Below are 25,732 nucleotides of genomic sequence, written 5' to 3' on the forward strand. Positions count from 1 at the left end.
TGAGTAGTAATGTACTACACTCTGAGGCAAATTTGCCTTAGAGATGTAGTACATCACTACTTCCAGTGCTGGATACAAAATATGGGACAAAAATGGATTCAAATATTGGAATCAAATATTAGAATCAAAAACTGAAATTCAAACCCTAGAAAACCAAGCCTGTAAAACCAAGCCTGAAAAACCAACCCTAACTCAACCCTAGGTTCAAAATAAAAAAAACTTCTTATACTCTTTTTCAAACTTTTTTTATACTGCGTTCGAATGGGATTGTCTTATATGGGTCCACTTGCTACCCAGACTGTACTCTTTTTTACATTGCTCACAAAACCATCGTGTATTTCGCATATAACGGGCTTTTGTGCGCCTTATAGCTTTCATTTTGTCTTCTTTGGTAAACCATCTCTGGTATCGGCCATTAACAATATTATCATTCCAAAACATCAATTGTTATATATTAATAACACAATATATTAATTTCTTATATCATTAATAGTGCGTTTAAATATGTTGTAAATCTTTCATTGGAATCCAGCTGTTAAAGTCATCATTATATCCCTTCCATTTGACAAGAGCGTGTTTCTTTTTGTAGTCTCTACGGATCACTTTATCAATTCTGAATACATCCTGTTTTGCTTTTAATAATTCAGGTTCATAAAAGCTACCTTGTATTTCCTCATCTCTGAGGTCTTTCAATTTGTATGTAATGGGATTAGTATGTTGGATCTTAGTAATTACGAACATTTCTTCACTCCAATTCGGTGTATAACCCTTATCGAAAACAATTCGTTTATACTTAGATATTCGGACCTTGTCACCAACCTTAAATTTTGGTTTAGCTGATAATGGCTCCATATCACCGTATAGGTTAAAGTAAACAGTTCCTTCATTCTTTTTCTTTGAAGCTTCTGTGGGTGTCATTTTGATAGAGCTATGTTTTGTATTATTATATTCTTTTACTATTTTTGGAAGTATTTCAAGATACTGTGTATTACCTTTTCAAAGTTCTATTAAATCTCTCAATAACAACAGCTTTACCTTCATTAAAAGTGGAATACATGTTAATATCATTTTGCTTTAGCCATTCCTTGAATGTTTTGTTATAAAATTCAGATCCCTTATCAACCCAGAGATATTCAGGTTTACGCTTGTCATTAATGATAATATTGTTGAAAGCGCTAGTTATTGATGCACCTTTCTTATCTTTCAATTGTATAGCCCAAGCGAATTTACTGAATACGTCAATTATAGTCAATAGATATTTATAACCTTTATTCCATTTTGAAAGTTTATCCATAAAAACTAAATCAGCAGACCATATGTCGTCAATTCCATTTGATATTACTCTTCTAGTTTTAAATTTTCGTCTGATTGGTTTATGTAACTCATCGGCTAATTGTTGAGACCAATCATTTTTACTCAACGCCGTTTTCCGTTTTTTGGCTTTTTAACACCGAGCCCTATTTTAGCCTTGGTTGCAATTACATTACGAGCGACAGTATGACCCCATTGACGTTGAGAATAAGGGGTAGAGTCGAGCTCTTGGATCATTTTTTGGTCAGCTTTATGCTTGCAACTTAGTTGTTTAGATTTTGCTTTATTTCCACAAACGCTGTATGCAATATCATGCCTCATCGCTATTTCATCCGTTCTGCCTGTCGGTTTTTGAAATATTTGAAGTATTTCACCTGTATTTGGATCATATTTCACTTGTTTTTCGAGAGGATTATAAGGACCCAAAAAGGCATAGCCATGGGGTACCCAGCCGGCTTTTGGTTTTGGCAATTTCCCAATCAATTTATGTATATCAAGAGCACCTCCTTTAATAAATCTGCTTTTTTTCTTCCTGCATATTTGACAAACTGATTTTTCCATAAGCCGACCATTTTTAGCTTTTACCTTTTTAGAGTTTAATGATTTGGTTTGTTTTTTACACGATAGACAATACGATTGGCACATTATATATATTGATTAGATATTTAATCGCAATAATGATTTATCCATTTTCCATTTTTATACTCACTGAAATTGCATTTGGGGTCGAGATTTTCATTTTTATATGCTCCAGCTGGCTTCCAAAAATTCTTCGTTTGAATCCCGCTCTGTTTATTGACCATACCTCTCAAAAAATTACCGCTCCAGTACTTCTTGAATAAATCCTTGTCTGCTCCTGTGATATCCATTAAAAAAGATGCCACTTGCTGACTCTCTTTGAACCCCGGCACTTTTGAACCAATTTTTTGGTTAATGGTTTGTCCTACGCCTTTGCCTTTTCTCTCACTCACAAAACGAGTTTTAGTAATACCACAAGAAGCGCATTTCGATTTGAGCATTAAACGATTGTTTTTTGTTCTCGCATATTTTTCAGAACCAGCCACTGAATTAGTTTGTATTTTTTCACGTACGCAATACGATTTCATATATAATATGATTACATATTTTTGAAATAATGTTGAATGAATTTTTCATTATTCATTGTGTCATATATGTCAAACACTTTTAATAAATTATAATACGAATTCCCCTTATTCATTTCGTTGAGAAAGTATAAAGAGAAGTATCCGCATGTGGTTGTATTTATATTCTGTATCTGATTGTTTTGATGTATCAATGTTAAATTCTTCTTTTTTGCGTGATCGACTATTTCTTGAAATGGAGGCATACCAAAACTATCAAAATAATTGATTACCTTATCTTTTACATAAGTTGCAACCCAATGGCTACCGCTCATATAAGATGGTTCAAGATTGTAAATAAATAATGCTTGTCTATGGTTATGTGGTACTCTTTCATCCCTTGACAAAACATCACTGATTGGGATGCTTAAATATCTGCACCATTTTATTAGATCAAAATTACTCATCGGTATATTCTTATGGAATGTTGGCTTTCTTACTTTCTTTTTGGTTTTAAGATCTTTTTTTTTGGAAGCACCAATCCGCCTTTAAGAAATTTATCATATTCAGCCCACGAACCAATAATTGGAGGACTCCTATAAGATAATGCATCTCTTTTAGTCGGTAGTTTGATTTTACCACCGTTTTTTGATCTTTGTTTCCTAATGTTTGGTGATGGATAATAAGGGTATTCTATTTGCATACCGGACCCTCCTTTATCAGGAGTGACTTGTATTCCTTTTCCAATCACCTTTCGCATTTTACTTATTTGTGCTTTAGATAAACTCAATGTAATGCCTTTACCTTCACTTTTTACTTTATTATGCCGTGTTATTTGTCTTTTTGTAAGGTATAACTCAGTATTACCCTTCTTTTTTATCTGATTCTTGTTAATTAATAAACTGATTTCACTTGAATTTTTGATTGCTCTGGCTAGCTTTTTTATTTGACCTTCTGAAAGAGGAATATATGTTGAAATATATTTTGTGCTCATAGTCTTGCTCTATATATAATAGTGTTAGATTAAATATTACATAAAAATAAGTTCATTCCCAATTTTATCAATTACGATACTTTCCTCATAAAGAACTACAGCGTAAATCATATAATTGTCAGTAGCTTGTACATTTAATCGATAATGAAACAATAACTGTTTTGGATCATCAGTAACCGATTCCTTATGATTTCTTAAATCGAAATAGATAACAGGAAATAATTCAGAATAATTTTGTAAATTTAACTGAGTTCCTGTATTGTAGTCGTTGGTTCTGTATGCATATTCTTGAATGTCATTATATAATCTTGGTTTAAAATCACAATCATACTCAAGTTCTGGAGTAAAAAACGAAGTACCAAGTTGCAAACGACAAGTAGAAAGTTTACATGCATCATTACCCGCATTTATTTTAAAAGTATCAAAAATAAAGGGGTTTTCTAATTCATTATTAGTCTTGTTCCTCTGAAGATATACAAAAACATGTTTCGCATTTTTAATAGCTGGTGTAATTTGATATATACCGGAAATTGACGTTGTCGGTGATGAATGCTTGATGAACTCTCTTAAATATGTAAATTTTGATGGCCTTAAAAAGGTATTATTTACTAATTTTTGTCCTGCTGATGTAAAGTTCAAACGTGGTAACCATAACTGAAAATCTAGGACCACATATCGTGTTTCAGCACCACCAACTCTGTAAATAAATTCTCTATCATCATTTAGTGTTATGTTTAGTTCGATTTGCATAGGTGGTATCATTTTATCTCGTAGTTCTTGAAAAATGGAAAACCTATTTAACGGAATGATTGCGTATACGTCTTTTGATTGTGAACACAATTCAGCTCTTTTAATTGCTCCTACTTTTGGGGCTGTTCTTAAATCGCCCGCTAATACAGCTCTATCGTCGAGATACCAATTGAAATTGGTAGCTACTGTACGGCTATAGTCATCAGAAAATTCAAGCAATCCTTTTATGAAAAAGATTTTATGCAGGCTATTACTATCGTAAGGCTTTTTACCCCCTGAAGTTATCATTATGTGATTGATGATACTTGTACTATCATTTATCGTTGACGTTAGCACAGGTGTTTGTAGAGCATTGGCATCGATAGCTGTACCATCAGCCTTTTCTTGAAGTTTGTATTTGACGATAAAGTATCCGTTATACCAATCGAACCATGAAGAGCGATCGGTCATATTGAATATATACCCTGTTTTTTCCTGATATAAGCCATTTGCCGGCTGAATAATGGGTGTTTGCAGATTGAATCTGAGATAATCAACTTTTTCAACATTTTCTATGCTTCTGAAACTCATTTATATTATTAGATTAGATAATTTACTTCAATTGTGCTAATCGTTTCAAAATAAGATCCCCAGCTTTTTCACTTCTATTTAACACGGTTTTTAAACTTTTCTTTTGTGCTTTGATTATTGGTGATTTATTGATATCTTTTATCATTTTTTTAGAATATTGTCCGATATTTGATAAATCATTAGTTATTAAACCTGATCCTTTATGGCGATATTGATATAAACCTTTTTTAGGGTTATAAAATTTTGACCATTCGTATACTCGATTCATTTTATATTATTAGTTTAGATTAATTCACCTCTTTGATAACGATATGAAACGCCGTATCGATTTCATTTAAATCAATGGGACGATTATACGAATCGGTTATATATAGTCTGATTGAATCAATACTATTTTTATTAATTGGTGAAAATTTCAGTCGTCTTGGTTGAAGAGTGAAAGGGAATGATCTACGAATGCCTTGTGCTATGATACTAAAACAAAATAATACATCTCTGGATTCATCTGTCAAGGATCTGTTAGTCAAATCGCAATGAATACATATCATATCAACGCTCCTTGTTAAATCAGGTATTTTGTCACTTATATTACTCCCTGAAGTTAAAATTTTCTTTTCAAAACCCAGAATCAAATTAAAGTCTGATACAGATAGATCTAATTCATAATTTGGCTTTATGGTTATTATTGTTCTAAATAATGATAAATCAAACGTAACTGAAAATGGATAATTATCACCATCTTTACCAGTTGTATTTTTTAAAAAAGTATCAATGTCTGTATATGAATACATTCCATTAGGAAATTCAATATTTTTAAAACTTGTATCACTACCAACGGTTTTTCGATATCTTATTTTAGTATTAGTGAATGAGGATGCGATATTGTACCAACTATATGTCATCGTTATAATCTCATCCAGTGCCATTTCATAATTTTTATTTGGATCCAAGAAAAGTGGCTGTTCAAGATAAATAGTGAAATCATTTGCTTTTTGGTTATAATTATTTGCTTGTCTTTTCGCCCTGAATGAACTAAGTATTAAATGCTTCTCCATTATATATATTTAAATTAGATAAAATAGTTGTTATAAATTTTTTCATAAAGACGCTTTGTAATTCTTTTCACTCTTAACAGTTCATCTATTATTGTAATACCTTGGTTTTTTAATTCATAACTCGTATTTCCAGCGGATATGCTTCCACAAATTATATCCAATTTTTCAATAAGTTTTTCAGGGTCTCTGTAATAAATAGCCTTATAATTATGGGCTAGCCCACTACCTTCCCACACTTCTTCTCTATCAGAATCAGAATCAGGCGCTGTGTCCTTCCTGATAGCATCTATCTTATCAAATAATGATTTGACTATAGTTGGCTTTGATTTTATTTTAGATTTACTTTTTGGGGTCTTTTTTAATTTCTTTGAACTCTCTTGTAAATCAAATGATGTGAAGGGAACCCGTTTGTACTCCATACGTTGTATTTTTTGCTTAGTTAATAACAACTGGTTTTCAATATTGTTAATTTGTTTTGTAAAATTATCTGATTGTTTTAATAGATCATCATATGTTAGCCCACGATACTTTCCCGTTTTAACATAATTTTTTCCACTCTTATTTAATTTCCCAAGCAAAACATTGACACGGCGTCTTTCTTCGGCTAGATATTTGCGTTCATTATCTAATTCCTTTTGCTTACTCTTATTGATAGAGCTAGGTGACCATTCTTTTCTCTTCCGTTCTATTGATGGTGGTGGATCAAAATCGGGCATTTCATCTTCATCTTCTGTTTGAGCTTCATCAATGGGTGGCGGTGGATCAAAATCGGGCATTTCATATTCATCTTCATCTTCTGTTTGAGTTTCATTAATTGGTGGCGGTGGATCAAAATCGGGCATTTCATCACCCCCATCTTCTGGTTCAATTGGATATTCTGGAAGAGGATCACCCTCTCTTACCCCTTTATTTTCCAACTTTTTAGTTGCTTCAATTTGTGTGTCGAGACGAGATGTTACTGGTTTAAACATTTTTATGAATTTGATTTGTCCTAATTCATCTTGCAATTTTGAAGACATTATTTGATTATTAATATTTTTGATTTGATTCTCAACTTCCTCTTTTTGGTCAGCAATTTTTTGCCAAGCTAATAGACTCATTTATATATATTAGTGTAGATTATTATCGGTCTTCCAGAAGTCTTTCATCAGTCTTTCATTAGTCTTCCAGAAGTCTTTCATCAGTCTTTCATCAGTCTTTCATTAGTCTTTCAGGCGTCTTTCATATTATATAACTGATATGTATAATATGAAAATACCAAATTATGACACTGAAGACGATATAGTCTCGAACTTTAAACAAGTATACGATTTCATGCCAAATCAATGTTTTCGTATGCTACTTTGCGCTCCGAGTAATATGGGAAAGACTAATACTTTAATGCATATGATTTACAATTTATTATATTTCGATAAAATATATTTATATGCAAAAATTTAGACCAGTCTAAATACCAGAATCTTATCAATGTGTTCCAACCAATAAGCGATGAAGCTGGTTATAACATTATTGAAGCTAGTAACGACCAAATAATTCCTGTTTCTAAACTAAATGATGATAATCAAAAGCTCGTGATATTTGACGATTATGTTTGTGATAAAAATCAAAAACCATTAATCGATTATTTTATACAAGGGAGACATAAAAACTGTAGCGTGATATATTTGTCTCAAAGCTATTTTAAAACGAAAAAAGACATAAGACTTAACTGTTCGCATTTCTGTATTTACGAATTCCCAAGTGCTAATGAGAGGGCACTGATATGCCGTGAAAACAGTATTCCAAAAGAGCTATACGAGCAAGCAACTAAAGACCCATTCAGCTTTTTATATATTGATAAACCACGTAAATTTATAACAAAAAATTTCGATGAGAAGATTTAATCTAACATATTAACAGAAAATGGGGTACATTAATGACGAAAATGATTTTATGCATACCAAATATTCTCAAAGTGCAAAACCTGCAATTGGTTTTAAACAACTGGGAGCTGATTTTGATATGGAAAACAAAAAGATATTCCGGTTAAATACGCAAGCTGATGTAGCTATCGATGCTGATCTCGATACATATGCTCTTGATCTTTCGTCTGGAGTTAATAAGGGTTACGTTAAACGTCAATGTCTTACTAAAGACGCTCAGGGCAATGACTTTGATTTGGGCCAGTGTAATATATTTAATAGTGAGCCCTTTTATCACGGTTTGTACAACGATACATCTTTGCCAAATGTGGAATACGTGAGGTTGGAAGACAACAAAGTCAAAGCAGAACTCAACAACAAACTCGCTGATAAAGCTGATCTACGTACCAAAGACGAACAAACATTTAACAGCATAATAAATGTTCCGAATTTCGATCAAGGATACAGCAATATGTCAAACGTAATGAATAAAGAATATATTGACTCCAGAGACGCGCTTAAAGCTGATAAAACATATGCCGACAATACTTTTCTAACGAAGAAAACAGGTGCTATTTTGGCTAATACCCTTCAGAGCAAGGCTTCCAAAATATATGCCGACAGTACTTTTTTAACGAAGGTTGTTGGTAATGGTTTAGCTCAGAACATACAAAATAGGCTCAATATTCACGGTAGTAACATGATGCAGGCAAATCTCGATATGAACGATAATCGCATAACAAATCTAAGCAAACCAATATATGGAACCGATGGTGTAAATAAATTGTATGTTGACAGTTCACATATTACCTCTATTGATAAAGGAAACGTTTTCAATAATATAATGATTGACAGTGATAATCAACTTAGTGAAGAGAATGATATCGAGCTTGGAGATTTAATTCATCATCCAAATCAATAAAAAGGTAATAGATACAAAATTACTTCTTGATAGTTCGAAAAATTACTACTCAAGCAGATTAGGTATCAACATGTACCCTATACCAATTAATTATTATACAATGGCATTTGAACTCTATTTTCCAGTTGAAATAGATGAGAATAGTGTTGATATCAGTGTTGTGTCATTGATTGATACTGTTAATAAAGTAACTACACGAGTTTATAACGGTTATAGTCGAACAGTAGCTCAATTTCATAAGTATCAACAACATAACAACAACTATCTCTATGTCGATATCATTTTAAAAATGAAGTCAGGACACTCGTATGTACCAAAACTGCAAACTTATATTATAATATATGGGATTAAGAATTATGAAAGTAATGTTGAACCCAGTATATACGATCAGCTATATTATGTTGAAAATGATAGAATAGCTTTCAATGCATCAATTGATATGAAAACACAGGCCATTCATGGTATTGCAGAAGGTACTACTGATGATCAAGCTGTTAATTATAAACAGTTGGTAAGTCAAATCAATATTCTCAAAACAACTCTTGAAAATCAGATTAAATTATTACAGTCCAAGAGTTTTTATAGTGAAATATTTGAGTACTATTTCGATCTAACGGATGCCTCTAAATTCATCATGTCAGATAGCAACGGAGCTGTTGTTTCTGGATTAATTGGTAATCTCGTATTTAATACCACCAAAATGTTAGAAGATTTCAATCCAAATATGGGGTTTATGAATGATTTTGAAATTAATTTAAATGAAAATATCACTGAATCCAATGACTGGACTATATATATGGCATTTAAATATGACTATAAACCCAGTGATAATAAAAGGATTAAAATTGAATTTATCGATGGTGATAGCTTTAGTTTTCCGTGGGTTAAAGTGGAGCATAATAAGCTATTCCTCGATTATGATCTAGATTCATATACAGAGCAAATTAGAGATGGTTATATAGGTAAATATATGAATCTCTGGTATACAAAGATACAGGATCAATTTAGAATCGCTGTTTGCAATAATGTTATGAGTATTGATCAAACATTTTCTGGGTTTAATATCAATGCATCCAACATTAAAATCAGTTCAGATTACTTTGTACAAAGAATCGGTTTTAGTAAAACTGCATATCCGATAAATGGTAGAGAGTATCATAAAATCCAGTTTTTAGATAAAACAAAGGCTGTATTCTTCGAATAAATTATCTAACTCCAACGATTTTATCTAATTAAATTATATGAAAACAGTGAAATTGGTTAGCAATATTATTGATTCTATTGAGAGATTAATTCAAAACATAAGGAAGCTGTATTACACAATAAAGAACAAGCGCAATGCTAAAATGACAAAATGATAAAACAAAAAAATCATATATAACTAATATATATGACTAAACATCGAAAATGCATATTTACATGGAACCATATATCAAGCGAACTGACTGAAGACCAAATTATAGAATTGAAAGCTTATTATCAAACATATCATCGAAAATGTTGGGCTTACAAGCAGGCTGTTAAACGTTTCAAAAAATGGAAATTATTAGGGAATTCATTGTCTATCATATTTGCATCAAGCGGATTCGCCTCCTCTATAGCGACTGGTGGTATTGCTTTGATCACAATATCAACAATTTCATTATTGATTCAGGCTTTGATGATACATAAGAATCTCGAACTAAAAATTCATAACTCCATATATGCTTACCAAAGCTATCAACACCTTTTGAACTCTATTAAAGGCGCTATGAGAAGTGGCGATTATAATCCGTCTAGCATCCTAAATACAATGAAAAGCATTGACGACTACATATGCGATACCGGTCCAATAATCGATCGGTTTCTGCTCAAGTATGATGATAAATTTACCGAATAAACCGTGCGATCTGGGACGATTTTAATGCTAAAATTTCAGCCCAATATCTATCATTAAAAGCTTGTGTTTTTTTTGATTTAGTAACACAGATGAAATTGTATGGGATACCGAGCATTTTAAACAGCTGTCTTATAATATATTTCGTTGAGATCATCCTCTTTCTTCTTTTATTTATAGATGGAAGAATAGTATCGATCTCATGAAACACTTTGTAAATCTTATCGCGCTGATTATGAGACAATTGAACTCCATTTTTAATACATAAATCGTTTAAAACATTCTCAACATGGTATTTACGATGATAGATGCTTTTACGCCATATCTTGTGTATGTTCTCGTAAAAATCGAAATACTCATTGTAATAAATAGAACCATGAACCAAACCGCAATTAATACAAACATTTATACCGTTTTGATTTGACATATCCTGCTTACTACAGCATGGCTCAGCATCCTTGTTACCTTCTATCAATAGTTGATCGCATAAAGGGCATATAGGTTCTTTTAAAATTTTTAATTCATCGTGGATTTCAGAATTACAAACCATTATATATATAACACACATAACTTCACTGCACAGCTGTGTTTGGCAGTAAATTTTAGAATAAACTTTTTGAGTAAACTTTTTGAGTAAATTTTACTCAAAAAGTTTATATATAAAAAACTTTTTACTTGTTGAAATATGATTGGTCAATAGAAATCACACCAGATTAAAATACCTGCTGACGCGTAAGCCGAAAAATCACGCCATTCACCGAAAAAACCTGCTGACGCGTAAGCCGAAAAATCACGCCATTGATCAAAAAAACCTGCTGACGCGTAAGCCGAAAAATCACGCCATTGATCAAAAAAACCTGCTGACGCGTAAGCCGAAAAATCACGCCATCGAAAAACCCCCTAATAATTTCCGAGAATGCCTTCAAATGTAAACATTGTGGAACCATCTTTTTAGTCATTAATCATTTATAACTTATGGCTAAAACCGTAAACTGAATAAATATGTATTTAATGCTGATCCTTACGAGGTCTTCCACGTCGTCGTTTCTGGTCTTCAGGTATACACTCTAAACATATATGATTTTTGTCTTCATTTGATATTTCAGATCTGCTGTTAAGGTCTGAAGATAGCATTTTAATAATACTAATATTAGCGTCAAGGATGCTCTGAATACAATATATTTTATTAATGAAGGCTATATCATTCGAGCTTTGATCTTCTAGTAGGTGTTTAAAATTTAATGTTATATCACTCATTCTATATATATTAATAAAGAAAATAATTATCTGTTTATATCTATCACTTAAACGCATTATAAAAAACATATAAAGAATTATATATATAGTATATAATAAATGGGACGAAATAAAAAATACGATAATGAAGAAGACAGACAAAACGCTATTAAGGAAAGCAAGACCAGATATATGCTAAACAAATCATGGATATGTGATGCATGTCAACATGACTACACGCTCGCTGGAAAGCACTCTCACATGAGGACCAAGAAGCATATTAAAAATACTGTTATCAAGGCTATTGAAGACCAATACAACATAATACCAGCTGAAAACATATAAAGCAATATTATATAATTATATATTGTATAGCACAGTATATATGAATTGCTGTTATCTGTTGCCTTAGGTGACCAAAAATATATTTATTTCTGGTTATCTTTTAAACGCACCAAAAAAATCGCAAAAATAATTTTTACTATAAAGGACTTAAAGAAATGGTAATTCTATATAGTACACAAAAATGGAAAAAAATATCTCATATATTAATATGAATGAATTAGATCTAGAAAAATTATCTAAAACTGAACTCATAAAACTAGTATTATCACTAAAAGCAAACCAACCAAGAGTTTACAAGCCGAGACCCCCAATCCCAACTCCTCGTAAGAGTGTAAAACAGAGGGTTCAGGATTATGAAGACAACATAATTCTTCCACCATTAGAATTTAGGGATGATTACAAACCTGTCCCCATGCCAAGGACCAAAAAACCAGTTCCGATGCCAAGAACTAATGTCTCAAATGAATTCAATTTCGATGACAACATTTTTGATACAACATCTAATGATCAACCTCTATTCAAAATAAGTGAAATTGGGAATACGGTTAATAAAAAATTCAATGCTTTCACTAACGAATTTAAAATAAATGTACGCAAAAATTTCATTGGTGATAAAAATGATGTTTTCAGTGTATTTGAAAAAATGGTTGAAATAACAATAAAGAAAAGGCAGTTAAAAGGTAATGATAGATTCAGATTGGTAATTTTAAATGATGAATTAACTAATCCTATATCAACAAAAATGATAAAAATTTCTGATTTCAAGTTAAATCAACTTTCAGATATAATCAATACGTTGGAGTATAAAGAAATAGATTTAGAAAATTGCAAAATAATTATTCAATCTGTTAAAATACCTGCAGGAAAAGGGCGGTTATATTTATCAAAACAAACAGTGAATAGAAAGCAATGTATTATTACGATAAAAAATAATGATACATTATGCTTAGCAAGAGCCATTGTAACAGCTTATGCTAATTTACACCCTGAAAATTACACCACAACTCAGTTGAAAGATGGGTTCAATAAAAGCCGAAAACTACAAGAAATTCAAGCCAAAGAACTTCATAATAATGCTAATGTTGAAATTAATGATTATGGAAATTCTTTAGAAGATGTAAATAGCTTTGCAACACATTTAGATGTAGAGATTAATATCATAGATTCTGAACAGTTCAATGAGATTATATTTACGGCTAATAATGGTAAATCTGACAAAATTTATTTATACAAAACACGAAATCATTTTGATGTCATAAAATCAATGACAGCATTCTTAGATGTATCATATTACTGCCATTCTTGTAAAAAGGCATATACCAGACGAGATATGCATAAGTGCCCTCAGAAATGCTTATGTTGCTTCCAGTATTTTTCAGATGGTAATAAATGTAATGGAAAAGATATTACCTGTAATAAGTGCAATCGTGTTTTTCATGGTAATAGTTGTTTCAAAAACCACACACTTAATCGATCGAAGAAAGATGGTAATGATTCAGTATGTAACAGTGTAGCAAAATGTTTAAAATGCAATCAAATCATAATAAAACCACATATTAAAATTCACCAATGCGGTTTCAAAATGTGTAATAATTGCAATAAATATTGTGAAAGCAAACATGAGTGTTTCATGAAAAAAGTTAAATGTAAAGGTGGAAATTGCATCAAAAATAGCAAAAAACCATGCCGATTAAATAAAAACATTCCCAAAAAAGATTATTGCTACTAATGTAAAACGTATAATGAAAAATATTTATTTTTCGATTTCGAATGTATACAAAACACTGGGTTACACGAAGTTAATCTTGCTATCTGTCATGATTTCAATGGTAATGAATCAATCTTCAATGATATTAATGATTTTTGTAATGGAATTCTAAATGAAAAATATAAAGGATACATACTTCTGGCTCACAATTCCAAAGGGTACGATTCTCATTTTATTCTTAAATGGTGTATTGATAATGGTTTTAAACCTTACTGTATTTACAATGGTGCAAAAATTATGATGATGGAAATTCCACAATTAAGAATCAAAATAATTGACAGCTTAAATTTTATTCAGCAACCCTTATCATCGTTTCCTAAAACGTTTGGTTTAAACGAGCTGAAAAAAGGATATTTTCCACATTATTTCAACAAAAATTGTAATCAAAACTATATCGGTAATATGCCTTCTAAGAAGCACTACGGCTATAATCAAATGAAAACACAAGAAAGACAGAAATTTCTACAATGGTATAATGAGCGTGTTAATGAAAATTATGTTTTCGATTTCAAAAAAGAAATAATTGAATACTGTAGGTCAGATGTTGATATATTAAGAAGATGTATGTTAAAATTCAGACAAGATTTCATAAACCAAGAAAATATTGATCCACTAAAATACATCACAATAGCTGGTGTTTGTATGGCTATTTATAGAGGTAATTATATGCCTAAAAATACCATAGCTGTAGTTGATAACGTTGTTCAAACAGAAAACCATAGTGCAGTTAGTATTGCATGGCTTGATTACATTGCTGAGAAAAATAATATTAAAATTCAACATGCCTTAGAAGGTGGCGAAAAAGTTATCAATAACAAATTAAAAGTAGATGGATTTTGTGAATCTACAAATACTGTTTATGAATTTCAAGGTTGTTTCTGGCATGGTTGTCCAGATTGTTACAAGCCTGATGTAATCAATAATAAGAATCAATGCGATATGGGTACTTTATATAATAAAACAAAAGCTAAAAACAACAAAATAACGAGTGCTGGTTACAATCTTATTGAGATGTGGGAATGTAAATTAAAAAAGGATAAAAGTTTTCAGAAATATTATAAAAATGATTGGAATAGAGAAGTGGTTGGACCACTAAACCCGAGAGATGCTTTCTATGGCGGTAGGACTAATGCTACAAAATTGCTTTATGAATTCAAAGAAGGTGAATGTGGTAAATACGTCGATTTCTGTAGTCTGTACCCCTCGGTACAGTTTTACAAAAAATATCCCATAGGTCATCCTATAAAAATAATAATGCCTGATAAATACGACACAAAATGGTATGGATTCATAAAATGTAAAATTTTACCGCCAAGAGAGCTATATCATCCTGTTTTACCTCAGAAAATCAAATGTGAAAAGGCTGAAAAATTAATGTTTGCTCTGTGTATATCATGTGCAAAAACAAAACAACAAGAAAAATGTCAACATAGTGAAAATGAAAGGTCTTTTATAGGAACTTGGACAACCGATGAGGTCAATAAAGCCATTGAAAAAGGTTATACAATCACACGAATATATGAGGTTTGGTATTTTGAGAAGTCCTCCGATGATCTATTCAAAGGTTATATAAAAAAATTCATGAAGCTCAAACTTGAATCAACAAAATATAATTTTAAAAATGACAAAGAAGAAATGATATTCAGAAATAAAGTCAAAACGAATTTAGACATTGAATTAGGTAAATTACATGAAAATTCAGGTTTACGAGCTATTGCAAAAATGTGTTTAAACTCACTTTGGGGTAAATTTGGACAACGAAATAACATGAATCAATGTAAATACGTAACTGATATAAATGAATTTTATCAAGTAGTTCTCGACGATACTATAGGTAATTTAAACATGAATTTCATAAGTGATGAGATGGTACAGATGAGTTACACTTATAAGGATCAGTTTGTTGATAATTCCTATAATACAAATATCTATGTAGCCTGTTTTACGACTAGCAGTGCACGGTTAATGTTGTATGAAAAACTAGACTATTTAGATAAACAGGTATTATATTTTGATACAGATAGTATTGTGTATATCGAATCTCAAAATAGTAAGGTGATAGAAACAGGTGATATGTTAGGTGATTTAACAGATGAATTAGGGGGTGAAGCTATAAATAATACATTCGTTTCTGGAGGTCCAAAGAATTACAGTTTCACATATGGAAATAATAAACAGAAATGTGTTATTAAAGGTTTCAGGTTAAACCATGAAAATTCCCAGATACTGAATCACGCAAATATGATTAAAATTGTAAAGAACGAAATCAAAGAACTCACATTAGTAAATGAAAATAAAATTACCAGACAGAATAAACAAATTGTAAACAAATATGAAGAAAAGATATACACCTTTGGATATGACAAGCGCGCAATAAAATACATATCGGAAAGCTGTATAGAAACATATCCTTATGGATATTAATTTGACCTAGGGTTTGAGCAGAGCGAGCGATTTGATTTTTAAACGCACTAAGATCCAAGATTTTTCAATTAAACTATAAGAGCATTTGATTTTAAATATTGTCAAAAATAATCTGCTTTGTTTGGTTTACATATTTTCATTTTTAATACAAAAATATTCTACTTAAAAAATTAAAATCTTAAGTTAATATATAGATGGATAAAGATGGAGCGAGGCTTGATCCTTTTAAAATTTTAGGTAAAACGGATGATAATATTTATGTCATTTATGAAAATAAATTGCTAATATTAGACATTGATTATGATTTAAGGAAAATTATTCCTTGTTTTAAAGGTGTTTATTTCAGAGATAAATCAAACAGTAATACTGTTTTTAATTTAAATAATATGATTAAAAATGATAAAGTTGAAGGAATCAAAAAATTGATGAAATTGTATTCAGATTTTGATTGCAAGGGTTGATTTTGAAAGTTTATTTTAAACGCACTATTAATGATATAAGAAATTAATATATTGTGTTATTAATATATAACAATTGATGTTTTGGAATGATAATATTGTTAATGGCCGATACCAGAGATGGTTTACCAAAGAAGACAAAATGAAAGCTATAAGGCGCACAAAAGCCCGTTATATGCGAAATACACGATGGTTTTGTGAGCAATGTAAAAAAGAGTACAGTCTGGGAAGCAAGTGGACCCATATAAGACAATCCCATTCGAACGCACTATAAAAAAAGTTTGAAAAAGAGTATAAGAAGTTTTTTTTATTTTGAACCTAGGGTTGAGTTAGGGATGGTTTTTAAGGCTTGGTTTTACAGGCTTGGTTTTCTAGGGTTTGAATTTCAGTTTTTGATTCTAATATTTGATTCCAATATTTGAATCCATTTTTGTCCCATATTTTGTATCCAGCACTGGAAGTAGTGATGTACTACATCTCTAAGGCAAATTTGCCTCAGAGTGTAGTACATTACTACTAAAATGATTGAATCACCAATGTGCACCTTTTGTTTGAAAGAGGTCGAGTCCCTCGAACATTTGCTCTTTCACTGTGATACAACAAAAGACTTCTGGCGGGCTTTTTCTTCTTGGCTTTCAAACGAGAATATATCTTTAAATACTTTGACAATTGAAAATATACTGTTTGGAGTGTTCAACAACAACGAAGATTTTATTATCCTGAATCACTTGTTACTTCTAGGAAAGTTCTTTATTTATAAATGTAAATTAAATAAAATTAAACCAGCACTAAAAATTTTCTAAGCAAAGACTAAAACAGTATACTACATTGAAAAAAAAATAGCTACCAAAAATGGCCAACTTTATAAACATTACAAAAAGTGGGAAAAACTAATGCCATATCTTAATAATAGTTGAGCTTAATTTGTGTAATTTCCTTTTCTCAGCATGTCACTAGCTTCTAGTTTTCTTTTATCTTTTTATCTTTTCTTTGTTTTCTCTTTTTTTTTAAATAAACGCATAAACAACGCATTGTGTTATGTCTTGTGTTGTATTGTACGTATTATAACTAAATGTCAAAAAAAATACAAAACAAAAAAATTAACACTAGAATGCCATGATAATAGTATTCGAAATACTCAGCTCACCACAAACTGGTGGAAAGTGTGTGTGGTCTGGGCAGGAGTTTTCATCCTTTCTGCAGGTAGAGGACCATGGGACGCATGTACCATCAGCACACTGAAACTCCGAACATGGCTTCGCTGAAATATTTAATTACCCGGTTTATCATTGATTTGCCAAAACTCAATTTAAGAATAAAAATTAGCAGTAAGAGTTTTGTTTTTCAAATGCAGTGTCAAAATAAACATTCAACAGTCTAATATATGCTTTGAGAGGTGTGAGGTGCTAAGCATTGACATTTGTCTAAACAAATCGTTTCGCGCGGATGGAACCCGATTGTGTGTTGAGGCTTGGATTCTTCTAAGCAGTCCAGTTTTCCGTTACATTTCTTATTATCGTAATTACTGTAATTGTTATTGTATAACATATTTGGTATTACAATTAATAAAGTAAGACAGAGATTAGCTCGGGGCACTTGATCTTTTTCCTTCTACTCCCATTATTCCTATTATGTTATATTTTCTACTGATGACACGAACTTAACTTTCCTTACCGCAATTTGTTTCGTCGGAACCCTCTGGGCAATCTTTTACACCGTCACATAACTTGGTCACGTGAACACAAGCTCCGCGGTCACACTTGAACTCATTAGACAAGCATGCGCAGTTCTGTTCGTCTGAGTTGTCAAGACACGCCATGTCTCCATCGCATCGCAATGATGATGAAACACATTCTCCATTGTCGCATACAAATTCGTCACTGCTACATTGAAAACCTAATTGTTTTGAAAATTAAAAAAAATTGAAGGTTCCCATAAAAGCATGTGTGGTAAGAGCATTTTTAAATGTGTGGACGACCAGAGAAGCCATGGAAGCCTTCTTACAGCTTCTTGTAAAGATATAAGGTACTTTTAACTAGGGCCCGACTGAAAACCGCCTTGGTGAGTTGGGTTCCCTTACTAATTGTTATTATTATTATACAGCTGGTTAAAGTAAAGAAACGAGTTTAGGTAAAAGGGAAAAAAGTGCGTTATACATGTCCACGTTTTTCTCCGCTGCAATTACTGAAAACAACTATTACTTATACACCAGTCAGCTGCAAGCAAGATTCTACCGCATGTCTCAGTCAAATGAAATAATCTGAGGTTAGAAATATGCAACATAGCATCTAGGTTATGGCACTCTGGTTTAAACCCTGGAAAGAGTAATGTAAAGATATACGAAAAGATCTAGAACTTTGTTATGCTTATTATACATCTTCTGTAATAACTGTTTTCTTACTTAAGCTTATTCATATTCAATAACAATGTACAGTCGTACATATTTTACCCATTTTTGCCAGAAAATGTCTCACCTGGAGAAGAAAACACTGGGTACACTTCACAATTGCTAGTAGAAATTTTCACTTCGTCGATGCCAATGGCAAATCCATCAATACTGTTTGTAAAGCCTCTGAACACAATCTAAGGGTAACAGAAGTAGAACGATACTCTTATCTGACATATAATTTTGCGTTATACTTTACAAAAGCTACACAATCAAAAGGTACGGATTTTGTTTTAGAATTCGTGTTTGAGAACGTTTATTGTAGTTGACGCTTTCTACTGCAGTACTTTGAATGCAGTCTTTGGCTGCAACCAAAGTTTATGAAAATATTCTTTTGTTAAGTTTGTTTGTTACCTTCGAATCCGCTTTTTCCATCCAAGACACTTGACCCACTGACCACGTGTCTCCATGATAACCAATCAGATTGTAAAGAAGAACTTCGCTTTCATCGTGAATCGATTTCAAGCTGACGTTGAGACTGGAACTAGCTTGAGCTCGCATTGAATAGCGAAATGTCAGACATAATCGGACAGACTCGCCAGCTGAAATCCAGGGCGTTTCTAGTTTGGTGACATATGGAGTACCACCTGTATACGCAAAGTAGCCTGAAAATAAAAAGCAAGTAGAAGATAAGACTACAAAAAAGAACATTACTTTATATCGAGGCGTGACTGAATAAGTAAAACCCAGCTTTAATTTTGCCTTAATATTTTGCTCAAGACAAATACAACGTAACAACAAATTAAACACGAAGGCGCACTAGAAAACGGAGCTTTCTAATCTACAGTGAATGAGACAATAGCTAAAAATAGAAAAATATAACTCGCTGATTTCTTTGCAAATTATCATAACTCAAACAGAATTACGAACAAACTTTTTTCAGTTATTTCTCAAACAATTTTGGTCTCTCAGAAATAAATAAAACTGGCAAAACAAGGTGTAATTCTGACACAACAGAGTCTTTACGATAAGGCAAACCGCGCACTACAGTCAAACTCCTCACTCGAAGGTCATATTTGAATTAGATAACAGAAACAGTTATTTTTTTTCTAGAAAAATTTCATTCATATCTGACTGAGCTGAAAAAACCCCGAGAAAATTCGCGTTTTTGTTAAATTTTATGTCCATGGTGGATTTAAAATTTGTAGAGTAACAAATAGAAGCCTTTTGCCACGTGCAAAACGTAAATACAAATTAGATGGTGTGAAAGGAGGAAGAGCCAAGTCCTTTTTATCGTGCTTCATGTTTAAAGTTTCGTCACCAGTAGTTGGGCAGGCCCGCGTCGATTTACTCTCACTATTGGCGAGTTGACACAATATTGCAATGATGGTGAGGGATGACCTCAACAAAATAATATAAAGCATATCATGCCTGAACATGATATGTGGTTATATATTTTGTCGACTTTACATTTTTTTTTGAGTGGAAATGCTACTTCAACGCATTGATAAATATGTTGTAACTATCGTTAATTAAGCAGTTTAACAGTGTTGGTTTAATGTAAGGCATGAACTTGTACCTTTGTGATCAGACAGATTATTTTGACTGGAAAACGTCCACTTCCCTTCAGTTTTATGTTTTTCATCACCAGTGTTCCATTTTTGACAAAGTCCTAATGAATTTTCAAAACTGCACTCCTCAACAATAGACTCTGAAGATTTAGAGAAAAGAAATGTTGATGAATTTTTAGGAGGAACTTATGATAAAGTATTGTATTGTATGAAATGGGTGCATTTTACTCGCTCACTCATTTACCCTCTTAGTGGAGTGACATCTTTTTACAACAAAAGATAAAAATAAAATTAAAGGTCAGTTGGGAAAAAAGCTGAACGCTACATCAATCATGTTAATAAATGAATGCCTGCATCAGATATATTATATCGAAACTCTTTAATTTAGAACAACTATCAGTGTATTTTATCTGCCTTAAAATGATTTGATTATTACGTTCGATATATCTTGGCGCGACTTATACTTTCAATTTCATTGTATATTATTGCGTTCGTATTTTGTATAAGAAGTAGTGGTTAAAATTTGGAGTGATCGTGCAGTAAAGTGAATTATATGTGAATGGATTTTTCTTAAAGTATTGTAGATATTTATTTGTAAATATTGAAGCTGGCTGTACCGTTGACAGTGATATATCCCAAGTGTTTTCTTCTGACAGTCGATTCGTTCACGAAAGAGCGATGGACCTTGATAAAATATAAAGATATGCATGTTATTAAAAAAGGCAGCATTTCGAAAACATGTTGGGTATGTTGTCAATTAACAAATAAACCCTTTAATTAGTTACCTCCGTTGCATACTGTCCCGGCTGTACTTTTGCAGATACGTTAATGTTGAATTGTTTTTCCTCACATGTAGTCTGCAGAGAATTGTCAATAGTGTAATCTTGTCCGAGAACGCGGATCTTGAGCTGCATGGAGCACTCTGGACACCACATACCAACACAGCACAGCTTGTAAATTGCTTTGATAAAGAAAAATTGACATATGGATTTAGCCAAGCCTAATAGTGGAGCTTTACTGTATGTTTATTTCTTAAGCGTTGTGCCGACTTGTTAATAACGACAATTACTTAACGATCTCGAATTATCGCGTATTGCAAACTGAAAATAGTGGCAGTTTATGGTTATTTCCTCTTTTACTTCACTTGTATATTTTCTTTCTTTTCTTTACACTTCTCTACGCTCTTACGTCATAGGGCTCGACTCTTGCGCGCGCAGTGCAAGTAGCGTACGGACAATCACTTCACAACCAAAATGTTTCAGCTCACCAAATCTTCTTGGGTTTCTGCTCGCGTGCACCTTCTTCTAATGTGGCTGTATACATTATTGAAGATACTATATGCCGTACGATGATCATTATTTCTCGAGATGGTATATATAGAACAGCAATTAACTTATTAAATATTACAGCGTATGTATTAGTCATATATGATCATGTACCAACCAGAAATGTGTAAAGTCGATCCAAAGGTAACTGATATGTCTTTAATTTTCTGCTTTACTTTGAAGGTTAACTTTCTTTCACCTTTTTTGAAAGGGATAAAACAGAAACAATTATCCTTTATAACTTACTGCAACAGTTAGCTGAAAAACTAATAAGGGCTGGGTTGTTTAAATCACGATTAAGCTAATCCAGGATTAGTATTGAAATAGATTTCAGTTTTTTAACTTCTTAGTGAGGATTTCTGTTTATATTTCCTGTCCTCAATTTTTGACATCGACTAATCTCAAACTCCACAAATCATAAACAATAAAACACTTTCATACACGAAAATTGAACGTTCGATAAACTTTTAATCCTGGGTTAGTGTTAATCGGCTTTCGAACAAACCGGCCCAGTTCTACATCTCTTGCATTACTTTGCATTGATTTGTGTCAGATACCAACATCGATAGGTTCCTAGGGCTTGCATTGCATTACAGTTGTCCATAAAATTATAGTAGAGAATTTGACAAAATTCAGTCAAATGTGATTTAGAGAAATGTCAGAAGCAAGAATAACTCATGTTAAAAATAAGTCAAAAGACTGAATGACGAACAGGAAACCAGTCTTGCTTTAGCTTGTGTAACAAAAAATTCTAGATTAACTTTTAGGCACTGGTACGACAAAGTCATACAATTATTTTACTTGATTACAAACCTGGAAGGACCCAAGTTGTATGGTTCCCAACAAGAGGCCTTTCAAAAGACCGAGTGTTATCAGGAAGTCTCCAACCCACAGACAAGTGGCCTCGCCGATAAGATTCTCTTGAGAAACCTTCCAGCAGATAAAGTATACAGCTTTTAAGGTAGATGTTCCTCGATTTTTGTGCTGTTGTCCTTTAACAACAAAAGGGAAGTTGATTCGAAGCTAAAACTTGTTATACAACTTGGGAATATTAGTTTTCGTTATTCAAAATTGAGAATAGCAAAGTAAAATTAGTGAGGCATACCAGACATCATTCCAAGACGGTTTTAAATTTAAACGGTTCCTTTCAGTTTTTGTGAGTTTTGGTCATTTTCATATAAAAAACTCAGGTGAAAAATTAACTCAGGCTTCATTTTGATAATATGTCCAAACAGATTCCGATACAAAAAGCTATTTTAAAAAAGACAACAAATGTTTTCCTACTCGTCCCACTTCAGACGTTCTGTTCTTGTTGGTAATTTTGCAAGAAGTTCTCCTTCACCCTCCGCTTCGCGTTCATCGTTCAGTGTTGGTTCGTTCGCTTCTTTTAGCCACAGTTCGCATTCGTCTTCACATGTCATGTAGAATGTGTACAATCCATTTACTGCAGGCTGTAACATCAAATTGAATAGAATTAGCAGAATACACCAGGCTATAAATGTTTATTAATAAATTTAAAACAAGAAACCACGCTTACTGCACTTGATTGGTCAAAAAACATGTCACAAAACCTCTATGCAAAAGTAAGAAAACTATTTTCATTTGTTTTGTAAAAGTAATACAATACAATTTTTCTCATTGTTTTCATTGAGGTATGGAAACGTTCGTGAAAGTAGAATTTTTTAGAGAACCCGAATCCGAAGCTGTAGAAACACTTTCCTTCTCGTTTCCCCACATATCCACTCATGCTACCTAAAACTAAAGACGGACGTTTCGTCCTTTTATGATGTATTAGAAGTAGTACTAGAAAGTATATGGCACCGTCTATTTCTCACACCATACATTCCGGCTACCATACCTGGATAAACGTAGACAACCGCTGTCCATATGTAGTAGAAAATTCTGGAGCGATGTCAAAAGCTTCTAGTACGGATAGAGTGTCAGCAGCTTCTCGAAAAACTGGATGATACTTCATTATAGGCTCATCTTGGCTACTGATTTCCTTAAACCATACTTCTCTAAGAATTCCAGTAGACTCACTCAAAGCTTCTAAAAGACAATGAAGATCGAATGTTTAAGTGCTTTTGATTAAACTCAAACCCATTTCACGTTGTTTGTAATTTGGATGACGTACCAAAATGACTTCTGTTCAGGTTGTTGAAGCGTTAGTCACCAACAACAGTTCTTTTCAGAACTTCTCTCACCCAGACGATCACACAATACGAACTACTGATACTCCTGGGTTCAAACCATTTACTTAAACGGAATAACTTACCAAATGCGTAAACAGCTACTTCACATAACACCAGCGTTATGTCTTCTGCTGTCACGTGAACTGTCACGTACCGACCAGTGGCTGGAGGACTGCAGCGGAACACATGGAAATGTTTTCTTGGAAACGGATTGGGTTCAATGCACGAGTGGTTCTGGGCGGGAAGACTTCTAGTGCTTTCAATCTTGATGTCCAAGTTAGCGTTGTGGCAACAGTCAATCCCGAGAAAAACGTGTACAGTATGCACGTAGTAATCTTTCGTTAAATCCACTTGAAACCAAGGATTTGTTGCCTACAGGCGAAAAAATGATGAAAATAATGTTCATGAAGATATTGAATCTGATCCAAATGTTACAAGATATAAATGGATTTTGACGAACATATGATTTGGCTGAACACGCACACCTGTCAGGAATTATAGGCTCTACAAATTTCTGTTGAAAACCACTGTTTAAAGTAATGCATCTGATGAAAGACGATTGGACAAAATAAAAATTTCCGTATTTCGAGCAGTAGTTACAAATGTGCAAAGATACAAAATCAGACGATTAACATAAAATTTGGAAACATTTTAGTTGTATTTCTTTAAAAGCTCTTTGAATCTTTGCTTCTATCACGACTGTAAATGAGATTATCATCAAGGGAAATTAGGTTAAATTGTTTGATGTCACAGCCATTTTGCGTTGTTAATTGTATCAGGAAGACAGGTTTTCTTTTGGACAAATAAAAGTTGCAATGCCTTCTATTCTTCTTTTTCATTCAATACATACATACATGAAAATAATTACCGAATGGAAAGTTGTGCAAGTGCTGAAGAGTCCATCGACTGCAAGCGAAGCGTGAGCTTGTGCTGCTGGATCAGATTGGTTGACTGGTGTGTGAAGAGCGACATTCCCTGCCTTGACTAAAATTGAAAAGACTAGAAAAATAAGAACAAAACGAACAGGTGGAGCACGCTGTCATATATTGTGGGTGAGAATGAACATTAATGAATGGTAACAATTTCTTCCGAAATAATTATTAGATTGGTTCAATTTTATCTTAGCTACTGTTAGAAGTGTACCTGATGGCGGACCACAAACAACGCCAGAGTCCTCCAGGTGGGCACAATCCTTCACACCTAGATCTGCTCTTTTACAAAACAGCAGTGAGCTCTCGTTTCCAACACATTTTACATCATCCAACCATATAGGACCTGGACCACTCCCAAACGATTCACCCTTGGTGGCGGTGGTAGCCTGGGGAAGACCAAGCATATTACAAACGACGTTTGCATCTTCAATGCTCCAGTAATCATCGCACACCGTTCCCCAGACTCCGTTTACGGACACTTCCACTCTGCCTTCACTCGGCGAGCTGCCGTCCATTAATCGAACTTCAAAAGCTGAAAATCATTGCATCATAACATTAGAGTTCCTTGAGGTGAGAAAGGCTGGTGTTCAAAGTGTCGTACTGCTTTAAATATAAGTTACAAATTGTTGGACTT

The 25,732-nt window shown here is 32.8% G+C and overlaps 1 protein-coding gene across 1 annotated transcript in view; it reads right to left on the reverse strand.

Moving 5' to 3' along the window:
• Positions 1 to 25,732, reverse strand: part of LOC144658924 (uncharacterized) — a 122,296-nt gene that overhangs the window by 93,391 nt on the left and 3,173 nt on the right. Inside the window, exons 6-7 of the mRNA XM_078519430.1 lie at positions 18,367 to 18,588; positions 17,840 to 17,953 (exon numbers count right to left, since the gene is read on the reverse strand). Coding sequence (XP_078375556.1) covers positions 17,840 to 17,953; positions 18,367 to 18,588 — 336 coding nt within the window. The remainder of the gene's footprint in view (positions 1 to 17,839; positions 17,954 to 18,366; positions 18,589 to 25,732) is intronic.

Source organism: Oculina patagonica, chromosome 1 (assembly GCF_052425735.1).
Source record: "Oculina patagonica isolate OP01 chromosome 1, crgOcupat, whole genome shotgun sequence".
Lineage (NCBI taxonomy): Eukaryota > Metazoa > Cnidaria > Anthozoa > Scleractinia > Oculinidae > Oculina > Oculina patagonica.